We start from the raw sequence: 12,143 nt of genomic DNA, 5'->3' as shown, positions 1-12,143 counted from the left end.
CCTTCTTGATCAGTTGTGTCTTGCAATAAAACATATATTAGTGTGGGAGATCATTGTAAGAATATAAATTTATTTATATCATCATCATCATACTCGGGCAAAGAAGGCTTACGGCACATAGAAAGCAACTTTGGGGCATGCCATGCATAGAATGTGGGTAGCTTAGTCATGACGGAATTAATTTTTTATGGCAATTTATAATTAAGACGGCAAAAATTATTATATTGCATTGTTGACCTTGTGGTGTGGCTTTTCTCTTTGTCCTGCATTAGATTTGTATATGAAATGATACGTTTAATTACTGGTTAAAAGGAAACTTTCAACCGGGAAGCTCTGAAATCTCGAAAGCGACGTGGAAAAATGGCCCACCATTAGGGACTATTTATAGGAAAAGGGAGGACACGAAAAGTAATCATTATTATGTGGGTTTATACAGTTGTGTAGACCACAAATAAAAAGTACTACATTTGTTTCATTTTACTTATCTTATTTTTCTTTTTAGTTTTTTTTTAAAGGTAAAAACAGTTTATTACTCAAACGAACATAGCAATGGAATCAGGCAGGATCGAATCCCAATACATAGAGTTATCTTGACTAGTAGCTAATGATGCTAAAGTATGAGCATGCAAATTTAAAGTTCGAGAAACAAAATGTAACGAGCAATGAGTAAACAACTAAACAAAGACATAGCTGTCTTACATTGGTCCGTAACAACCCCAACGTAGGATAAAATAGATGTCGAGCCTGAGGCTATGATAGTTCGTAACTCCGAACCGTCCGTAAGTAGGTCTACCGCCAATACGCCCCGTGCCATAAGCCAAGATAGGGCTTCCTTGCAAGCTAGTGCCTCCGCCATGAGTGGTGAGTGAGAGGCTGTGAGATGGCCGTTCCTTGCTACGAGAAACTCTCAGTCGTGTGAGATTAGGACAGCTCCGTAAGTGGCAGTGGCGGTCTGGTGATTGAAGCTTGCGTCGAAGAAATATCGTGGCCGTGCTTCCAGTCCGCCGGTTGCTGGGAGTGGTGGTGGACTTGGCAGTAGGCCTGATACGCCGCTGCCGCGCGCCACCATGTTTGCTCTGGTCGTGATAGAACACCTTCCCATACTGCCATATTCCGGGCAGCTCACACGTGATATAGCACACCGAAGACTAGGCCGCACTGTTCCTCTGTTAACATGTTGAAAATACTAGTAAGCCATAACGGTAATGAGTGTGTACCAACATTCGTGACAGGCAACCCAGTAATAGTCCAAACAATTCTAGAATAAACACAAGATAATATAAGCGTATGCATAATATCCTCATGAACCAAACCACACATCGGGCACGCCGGGTCCACCTCTACCCTCTTCATAAGTAAATTAGTAGTTTTGGCAGCACTTTTAACTTCCACAATGTAACCCATTTGCCAAAATTCGTGGTGCTATATTCTATATTTCCAACAACTTACCTGTATGCATTCTTTACCGTATAAATTCATTTTGGGTCACTGGACCAATACCATGAATCCTCATAATCAGGTCTAATCTGTCAAAATATGAGGATCCCAGATGTTAGTCTGTTCTTCAATTAGTCCAGACACCAGCGCCCCCCTCAACTCCTCTAGCATTTCTGTTTGGATTACTGGACTAGGATCATCTAGTAACCACGAGTCTCCCCAAATCAATGTATTTTTACCATTACCAATTCTCCTTCTTATTCCTGAACAGACAAGAATACAAGATTATGTGCAGCCATAATACTCCTCCAACAATAACTTGGGCAATTCCCTATAGTTGCATTCGTAAATGAGGTATTAGGATAATACCTAGCCTTATATACTCTCGCGGCCAGAGTGTTAGGATTTGTCAGAAAACGCCATGCATGTTTCCCTAGCATAGCTAGATTAAAAGCTCGTAGATCCTTGAATCCTAATCCTCCAAATTTCTTTGGGATACATAATCTGTCCCATGCCTTCCAATGAATACCCCTTTCCGTGCCACTTCCCCACTAGTACCTGTTCATAGCTTCTCTGAATAGATAAACAAACACAGTCAGGTAGTAAAAAAACACTCATGAAAAAAGTAGACATTGACTGCGCCATACTTTTCAAGAGAACCTCTTTACCGGCTTCAATTCGGAGAACAATTTCCTATTCCACGAGCCAATCCTTTGCCTGATTTTATCCTCAATATACGCAAAAAACAGCTCTTTTATTCCTACCCACAAATGATGGCAGACCAAGATACTTTCCAAAGTTTGGGGCCTGTGTTACTTGTAAGCAATCTGCTACCACTTCTCTAATCCAGTCCTAGGTATTCCTGTTAAAGCAAATATTTGATTTATGGAAATTGACCATCTGGCCAGACAATTTTTCGTACCGTATCAGACACTGCTTGACCACACTGGCCTCCTGGACATTAGCTTTAAAAAACAAGAGACTGTCATCTGCAAAAAATAAGTGCGAAATCGGAGGGGTTCCCCTCACGACCCTACATCCGTGTATTAAACCAGTCATTTGTGCTTTCTGCAACAGCATAGAAAGTCCGTCTGCACAGATAATAAATAAATAGGGAAACAGCGGATCACCTTGTCTAAGGCCACGAGTAGGTGTTACAGTACCACTTGGCACGCCATTAACTTTTATTGTGTATTCACACAAAGCATCCAATCCTCTGCAAAACCCATGATTGTAAGCATTTTTTCCAGAAAGGGCCACTCTATCCTATCATATGCTTTTGCCATATCCAGCTTTAAAGCACCTCAGCCTGATATACCACACTGTTTTCTATTTAGATAATGGCCTATCTCTGCCGCTATCAAAATATTATATGTGATAAGTCTCCTTGGGATAAAAGCACTCTGGGATTCTGATATCTCCCCCATGAGCGGTTTCATCCTGTTTACTATCATCTTGACCATAATTCTGTAAAGAACGTTACATAATGCAATTGGTCGCATATCCGCTACCGTTTTCGGCACACACTTTTTCGGGATCAAAACCGCATCAGTATCATTCAAATTTTCTGGGAAAACACGGGTATTCAAACATTTTATCACAAAACCAAATACATCCCCTCCAACAAGATCCCAGAAATGCTGATAAAATCCCTGATTCATTCCATCCGGTCATGGGGCTTTGTCAGGAAACATTGAGAAAAGCGCAGTTTTAACTTCATCCAATTCAAAGGGGCATAAAAGATTTTCATTCTGACCAGGAGATACTCGGGGAGTAAAATCATCAAACAAAGCATCCTCACCCATAGCACCATTTGAGGAAAAAATAGCCATAAAATAATTCAAGATAACCTTATTCATAGCGTCCCCCTCCACCCACATATCACTTTCATCTTTAATTTTAGGAATTGAATTTTTTTTCCTACGAGCAGAAGCATACCTGTGATAAAATTTTGTATTGGAATATACACCACGAAGCCAATGCTGCTTCGCTCATTGCTTCCAGAATGCGTTCTCCTGCGCCTCCAATTGACGAAGCTGTGTCTCAATTTGTTGGAACTCGGCTAATGCAGTCGGGTCCCTTCTGATTCGTACCTAGTCATGCCTCTCCCTCGATCGGCCGTTTAATGCAGTCCCCAAATTTATGAAAGTAGTCACCTCCCCACCGCATCAACATGTGTCCACAATGTTGCTGACAATCTAGCAGCCCCTCAGTCCTCCCATCCTGCCAGGCAGTCTCGACCACATCCCTACAACCCTTGTCTAGCAGTTAGGCCATCTCAAACATGAACCATCTCGGCCTAGCTCTTATCATGTTAACAATATCAACTCTTAGAAATAAAGCCGAGTGATCCGAATTTCTTGTCAGAATATTTTCCACACCTGCATTCCTATTCATGTCACGCCACCCATCAGTTGCGAGAACCTTGTCCAGTCTCTCCTCGATCCAACTATCAGTGCCCTTACCCTTTTCCCAGGTAAAACAGTAGCCAGACATAGGCAACTGTGTCAGTCCACAATCATCAACAACCTCTCCAAACCCGCGAAGGAGATTATTAGGGTGTGGGTTTCCTCCTCTCTTCTCATGCTGATATAATAGATCATTAAAATCCCCTACGACTATCCAGGGTAGTTGGGATCTAGTACTCAAGGTGCGTAGTAGATCCCAAGACTCAGTCCTCCTATTTCAGTCTGGTAAGCCATAAAAACATGACATTCGCCACACTTTTCCATCTGCACCACTAACCTCCACATCCACATGATTTTTAGAGTAACTCAACAAACGAGCCGTATTATTTTTCTTCCAAAGCAGACCAGACCCCCACCCAGACCAACATTGTCAACATAAAACAACCCGTCAAACCCCAGTTTGACCCTGAGACGTTCTGCATGCAGCCGCCCCACTTTAGTTTCCATAAAAAACACGAACTCAGGCTTCTTACAGGACACAAGGCCCGTCACTTCTCGAACTGTTCGCGGATTACCCAAGCCACGACAGATCCAAGATAGGGTACTCATGAGGACGGGTGGGCCTGGGAACCAGTACCCGCCATGGACAAGTTTTTTAAAATCGCATCAGACGTGATCACATCAGCACCACTCCCTCCCGGAGCCCTACTACTCCCCACCGGTGTCTCACGACGACATTTAGCAACAGCCACAACTGGAACCTCCACTCACATCGTGGATCCCGAACTACCACCACACCATCATTCAACCGTCTACCTCCTTCCGTCTCGCCACCCGTACCATCACCTGGGTTACCCTCAGCCGGAATCAACCAGCTTTCCCCTACTGGACGTGGACCACGTCGCACTCCAGCCCTCATCTTCGCCGAGTATGGATAGCTCTCGGGTGGCAGTGTTGATTCCCTTGCATGCAAACAAAATTTATAAACATGGCCAAGCATGCCGCAGCAGAAACAGAAGCTATGCAATCTCTCGTATTTGAAGGATACCCAAGTTGTAGTCTTATCACGCTTCTGAAATTTCATTCGGCGTTTCAAAGGCTTATCAACCGAGATAGCAACACGGATTCTATAGAATGTTTTCCACGGGGCGCCAACATACCTCTCATCCCCTTTAATGAAGGTTCCCAAGTAATTCCCAATCTGTTCGAGAATCTTTTATGATGTGTATCCAAGTGGTAAATCATGCACCTGAATCCACAATCAACTGTATTCAACTCGACTGTCCCCGGTAGCATCCCATCAGCAATTTCCCTGCAAACTAGGGTTGCATTCTCAAAGGCCCAATGATCCTCCTCCAAGACTCGCACTATTTTCGTTTTATGGTAGAACACGAACAAGAACAACCTTGGTTCAATCTCAGAAACTTGAACTCCCTTCACCGGTTGCCAAACTGCAGCTCGGTTTTGACGCATATACTCTACCTTGATCAATTTCTTCGTAAGAAAGCGACCTACGAGACGCCAGACCTGTCCGGGAGCTGCCTCCCCTTCTACCGCCACCTCCTCCATTTTCGGAACGAACAAAAAACCTTCCTCCTCCTCCAAAACAACGTCCGCCCATCGCTGAGTTATTGCCTCAACCGTGTCGTCTGCCGATGTAGTGGACGCCATACAGATAAACGCCGTCGCAGGAGAATAAAACGTAGCAGCTGTACAAAGTAGCCGAAGAAAGCCAGATAAAAATCAGAGAGAAACCCTAGGGAACAGTGAGCATAATTAGAAAATACATAGTATATACTTTAGTTCTTTAAAAAGCATGTAAAAAGCAAATGTGACAACCAATTTGGGACGTATGGAGTATATTATTTGTATATATAAAATACATTGTTTGAGTACTGAAAGTACATTATCTGTATACTATCAAATAATGTACGTTTACTACACAAATAATGTACTTTTACTATATTAAAAATGTGTCTTGTAGTCAGGAAAATACATTATTTGAGCACTGAAAGTACTTATTTTGTATAATGTACATTCAATACACAAATAATGTACTTTTAGTATATTAAAAATGTACATTTTATGGTCCACACAGTAATGTGTGAACCATGGTCCACATAAAATTTGCCCCGCGAAAAGACAAGTTGTCAGTTACTCTCGCCAATTAAGTAGTGACATGTGTCGCTCTAGCATTGGGTTAACTGGGCGTGCATTCTAGCGATTACACAACACATCCCGGGATCAAATTTCCCGGTTGTCTTTCTAACTCTCACGGGAAACGTGGCAATCTTGCTTCCTGACCATCTGTCTTTCGACCTCGAGTCAAGAAGCAGGGGGCTAGTGATAGAGTCGTATGCTTCGTGCTAACCGGACCGTCTCCCGTATTTTTCCCAATCGCTATCGGTCGTTACCGATCTACTCCAATCAATTTGTTTGGAATTTTCTAAACGTCCCATTATTACGATTACGGTTGACCAGCATTTGTTCCAATTCTAACCAAATGTGCCTCATAGAACTCGAGGGCCTATGGAGTCACCTCCAAAGTCTTGTCACAAATAGTTAGAGGAGATGACGTTTGACCAAACCAAACTGATAGACAAGTGCATGCTTGCCACGTGTGTGCCATGTTGGGTTACCGGCATGTGCTCCTTCACACTCCTATAAAAGGTGCATTTAATGTGCTCAGCCGGCGATGGAAAATTGAATATCTAAGAGACACCAAGGAGAGGGTTCCAACCTACCTAAGAAGTGGTTATCACATAGACATGAATCTGAACACCAATATTTGTCACATCAAGTAGCTACAAATAAAACATTTTAATTGGTTGTTCTAACATCAAGGAACTTACTTTGTAAGACCCTTAATTTTAAAAACCGGAATAGTTAAAATAAGAAACGTTTATTTATTTGAAAATAGGATTTAGATGCGGAAGCGGATTAAGAGAAAATTTTATACATACACATAGGGTGCTACCGCCCACGTTTGGACTACCAGCCAAGCCCAAACGCACAGGCTAAAGGTTCTATCTAACAACAAAATTATTATATAATCCAAATGACTAAACTACAGTTCTACAACATTATACAACATTTCTATTCAATCCAATGTTTCTAATCTATTACCATCTACTAGGTACTATGCCTCTACAACGCGTTATCATGCTAGCCAAGGGGCCTGCAGTCCAACGCCGCCCTGGCGAGCATTGTTGTCGGAGAAACCTTTATCATGAAATGAGAGCTGGACGAAAGAAGGAAAGAACTACTGTTTCATTGAGTAAACGAACTAACTGTTTTACAAGAAGAGATTGAAGCTACATATGAGGATACAGAATTAGAAGCAACAGTGCAAGCTGAAACTAACTGCACTTTAACTGCCCAGCTAACTGCCTTATTAAGCAATGGTGGTAGTCTTATCCTCTAATAACCTTGAATCAGATATTCATAATCCACGTCGTTATAGGTGAGGAATTCATCGGACTGAAGGCTGCGGAGGCGGGGCGGTGGGGGAGTGGCGTATGAGTCGTCACCGGTGGTGGTGTTGCTGGGGTTATCAGCAGAGAAATCATCTTTGTTGCCGAACAAACTCCCACCACCACCACCACTGAGTCCTTGCAGACCTCCTTCGCTGCCGTAATTAAAGCTCCCAACAATGGAGGCTTGGCCGGACGTTGCGTTGAAGGTAGTGACGGCGACGGCGGCGGAGGCAGAGGCGGCGACGGGGCGCACAACGCTCGGGGGAGAAGAGGAGTCGAGCTTGGAGACGTGGGTGGCGGCATATCCGATGGTCAGATACTGGCGGTGAACGAGGGTCTGGGAGCTGTCTCCTCTCCCCGCACCGTCCATGGACGGCGACGACTGAACTTCCGGCAACGTGGTGCTTTCCAGCTGTTGGCGTTCGGTCTGGGAGTTCCCTGCCGCTGCCGCCGCCGCCGCAGCAACTACAGCTGCGGTTAACCTGGGCATCGTCCCGAACCTCCGCTGCTCATTTCTGGACGCGGATTCAGTCGCCGGCGACACGCTGGACGTCGGCGGAGCTCTTCGCTCCTCCGGAGCTTTCCAGTTATCATTGCGGCATTTCTGCAAATGGCTTGCGACTTGCATCCTTGTCAGCCCAGGAACATTCATCAGCTCCAGAATTTCCTTCGGATAACACCCTAATTCAATCAAACACAAATTAAACATTCAATCAATATCCATCCAGCAAGCAATTAAACAGATCAGAGATTGAAACACATATATATAATGAAGATTCAAGCAATTCGATCATGTATAAATAAATTAAACAGAGATTGAAACATTAATTAATTACGCATACTTCCATCTCCAAGCTGATGAACAGCATTCATGAACTTCTCATGAAGCTCCACAGTCCATTCCGTGCACGTCTTCCGCTTAACCCTAGCCAAGCCCGGATTCATCATCATCTGAGTTGACTCGTTCAAGCTCTGCTGCTGCCGAGTCCTCTTCCCCTTTCCTCTATAGCTCATCTCGTAGTTCTCATTCTCTTCCACCCTCACTCCCTTACCCCTATCAGCCCCGCCCCCGCCATTGTTGATCACAGCTAATTCCCTGTTATTTTTCTCCATTAACATCATCTCTTTCCCTCTCTGCACATTCCTTTCCCTCACAACATGCTGCCACAAGTTCTTCAACGTCTCTTGACACATTGGTTTTTGCAGGAGGAGGAAGGCTCCGTGCTCTATAAGCCTAACCGCCATCTCTGCATCTTCTTCATCACACAATACTGCATTCAACAATTCCAGGGATCCAGTCCAGGAACATATACATATATATATTATTCAATTCAAAGAAATAATAATTAAATTGGAATTGAAGAAATTAATTACTTACAGATTACTATCAAATCCATGCTCACAGCCTGGCGGAGAAGCTTAAACCCTTGCATATCAGGTGAATTAACGTTTGCAATCACAGCATCGAATTTCTGTTCTTTCTGGGAAAGGACTGAAAGTGCAGCAGAAGCACAATCCACCACAGTAACTGCACTCACAAATATGTATTTATTTATTTTTCAAATTAAATTAATTAGCTACTTAATTTGATAAGAATAATAGACGAGGATCAAATAGATAATTTTATTATAATCGAAATCGGTGATTAACTCAAATTAAAACTATCAATACAAAACCAAAATGGGGCCCGCATCTAATATGGAATGTATATATATATGCCTCAAAAAGATGAACAGTTTCAAAAGCTTTTCTGATATAAGTCACAAACATATACACATACATATTCGTAATTAATTTTAATATTTTCCAAATAGAGATCGATTTAGAATATATTAATAAAAAAAATTTATCCCAGGTTTTTGTACCAGATAGGGCCCCACAACTAATAATTAGGAAAATATCTTAACAGGAAACAATAATCTAATTAATTTTTTTTATAAGAGGAAATTAAGTAATTATATGAATTAAATGTAGCCAACATGCATATATAAAGATTAGATTTAATACCTTTAATAGTCCTCTGAGTATTAAGGTATTATCAGTTGTGATTCATCAACTTTAAAATGACTAATAAACATCCTACTAGTTTTAAAAAATAATTACTCGTGATCATTCGTTAACTTTTCTGTCAAAAGGGCATTAAGTGGGAGGGTAAAGGTGTCCTTTCACCATTATTTTCATTGTTCTTTCTACGTTAAAGCATGGAGGGTTTTTAGGAAAAAGGTTTCGGACACCTCCCCCCCGCCCCCCTCCCTAACACCCTTTAGACAGATCGAAAAGTTAACGGAAGATCACGGGTGATTTTTTTAAACCTAGTAGAATGTCTACTGGTCATTTTAAAGTTGAGAGACCACAACTGGTAATACCATAATACTCGGAGGACCATTGGAGATATTAACTCATAAAGAGTATTAAAAAAAAAAAAAAAAAAAAAAAAAAAAACACCTCATGAATGATATGAGGGGAATTTTATTATTTCGGTATTTACTTTTAGCAAATTTTAATTAAAAATTTTTGACTCTTTGAAAAATTAAAATGATATCATTAACGGTTCAAAAATCAAAATTTTAGTTACAGACAAATTTCGATAGAGTCAAACGAAAAATGACGATAAAATTGATTATCATACACAACAAGAAAACACATAAACACAGATGAATTTCACTATAATTCGTAACTAAATTAATGACGAAACAAAAACATGTCTCAACTCCGAGTGAAACTAGTTTTCAAAATAAACTGACATATGGCGACATATATACCACCGGAAAATTTTCATCGTCAAAGTCAGGTATGAAGTTAATGGAAAAAAAAATCACAAAGGCGGAATGATAATTTTACTTCGAGAGAATATAATAACCTCTCAATAAAACATTAAAAAAAATTAATTTAATTAGTGTCCATAAATGGCTAAAAAAAATTCATTTCACATGGAAACAATTTTATCATTTCATTTATGTAAAGATTAAAAAAAAAAAAAAAAAAAAAAAAAGGTTACTCTAACGATAAAATAAAAATGAAATTCATGAATACAGCATATATACCTTTGTAAAAGTGTCGCTTGAGCATATCAACCGTTGATGCAAGAAACTTGAGGTCATGATCAGACACTAGCACATGTATACCATTTGTTACCATATGATGGGAAGCCATTGAGATGTTAGCATAAGGGTTGTCGATTTGGTATTCTGGTAATCTCCACATAGTGAAGATTTGAAGAAATATGTAAAGGAAATTGAGAAAGCCTATTAGGGAAACAAAGAAGTAGTTTTTTCTTTCTAAGGAAATTATTTTCGAGAGAGAACGAAGTGATGATAATACTGAATATGTGCTCTTTTTATAGTAAAAATGTGAATGTCAACTTGACTCGATAATAAATTTTACGCTCCCTTCCTCGTCATTTTCCTCCCCCCCCCCCCCCCCCCCCTCATTGTCCTCCCCCCCGCCCATCTCTCCTCCCCCGTCGCCCGTCCCCCTTCTATTTAATTTGATGTGTAACGACGATTGATTTTAATTATTTACATTTTACCCTTTTTTTTTTGTAACATTTAATTCAATACTAATGTATAAAAATTTAAAATTAATTTGACCAGAGAATAAATTCATACAATTTTTTCGTTGGTGAGATTAAAAGTGGAAAAGTTTATTTTGAGAGAATGCACTCTACTAAGTTAATTTTTTAAATTAATAAGCCTTAATTCTTAAAAATAATAAATAAAACAATTGAGTTACCATGTGAGGGGGCTTTTTGTGCGCAGTAAGCAAAGGTCTAGCCTCTGTGGTTCATGTTCAGTTGAGTTACCATGATTTACATCCTGCCAGATGCTCTGTCGGGCTGGAGTGTGGGGGGGCCTTAGGGTTGGGGTTCAACCTTTTGGAAAGAATAAATAAAACAATTAAACTATCATTTCTATGCTAAGCACTTTGTGCTTAGCTGGTACTCAGGTTGAATTTTCATATGGGAGGTTGTGAGTTTGAGCCTCAGTAGGGGTGTTATTAGCTCAGATACTACATTAAAAACTATCATTGTAGACATCTCTTTTGAGTGAGACAGTGGGCCTTGCCCGTCAATTATCTGCGAAGTCACCTTTAATTTTAACCTAATTATAATAAAACTCAAGGACAACAAAAGTAAAATTGGTGACAATTAAGTGACAAGATACGATAGACATGCACCATTAACAGGCAAAACGACATTTATTTTTATTCAAAGATTAAAAAAAAAATCAATTTTTCATTAATTAAAAATAACGACAACACAAATTATTTAAAATTATTATATTATAAAATTAACTATAAATACCTCATTGACTAATGATTAAAATAAGGAAAAATGGCACTTTTTCTCCTGAGTTATATACTTATAGCATTTTTCTCTCCTGAATTATTTAAGTAATTGTTTTTTCCCCTCAAATATTAAATGAACATATTTACCCTTAAAATAAATATTTCATTTATTTTTCTTCCCCAACAAATTATGACCACGATTTGGTTCAAATCGAACAGACACTATAGCAACCAAACGAAATATTCTAATTACAATTTAGAATCGAAACTCGATATTTAGAGTTGATTAAAATCGCAAATCAGAACAGTCGGTTCATGTTCCGAACTGAAAAAAAAAAACATTTATTGTTGAATTTAGACTATTTTAAAATAAAGACGGTTCAAAATCACAAACCGGATCCAGAACCGCCGGTTCACGGTTCATGATCCAGTTTTTTCGATTCATAATTTTAATAAACTGAAATCTAAATATTGGGTTCTAGATCTGAATCATAATCGGAAACTTTCAATTCGATTGCTATAATGTCCGGTTCAG

At 40.1% G+C, this 12,143-nt stretch overlaps 1 protein-coding gene across 1 annotated transcript; it reads right to left on the bottom strand.

The window, feature by feature from the left end:
- Nucleotides 1-7,005: 7,005 nt before the first annotated feature.
- LOC109172165 (two-component response regulator ORR26-like) lies at nt 7,006-10,611 on the bottom strand. The gene is made up of 5 exons (XM_019321315.1): nt 10,366-10,611; nt 8,700-8,849; nt 8,164-8,592; nt 7,274-8,002; nt 7,006-7,067 (listed from the first exon to the last, which is right to left on the bottom strand). The coding sequence occupies exons 1-5, from the start codon at nt 10,523-10,525 to the stop codon at nt 7,006-7,008; spliced, it is 1,530 nt and encodes a 509-aa protein (XP_019176860.1). The 5' UTR covers nt 10,526-10,611.
- Between the last annotated feature and the right edge of the window lie 1,532 nt (nt 10,612-12,143).

The sequence above is a fragment of the Ipomoea nil genome, unplaced genomic scaffold, assembly GCF_001879475.1.
Source record: "Ipomoea nil cultivar Tokyo-kokei standard unplaced genomic scaffold, Asagao_1.1 scaffold0415, whole genome shotgun sequence".
NCBI classification, from domain to species: Eukaryota; Viridiplantae; Streptophyta; class Magnoliopsida; order Solanales; family Convolvulaceae; genus Ipomoea; species Ipomoea nil.
This window is presented reverse-complemented; position numbering and strand designations above follow the sequence as displayed.

Bases quoted from the DNA above. Each gene is read 5' to 3' on its own strand.
- LOC109172165 (XM_019321315.1), bottom strand. From the start codon at position 10,525: ATGTGGAGATTACCAGAATACCAAATCGACAACCCTTATGCTAACATC. The intron at 8,850-10,365 runs GTATATATGCTG...TTGTGAGTGCAG, and splicing joins CAAGCGACACTTTTACAAAG to TTACTGTGGTGGATTGTGCT. The intron at 8,593-8,699 runs GTAAGTAATTAA...TGTTGAATGCAG, and splicing joins CATGGATTTGATAGTAATCT to TATTGTGTGATGAAGAAGAT.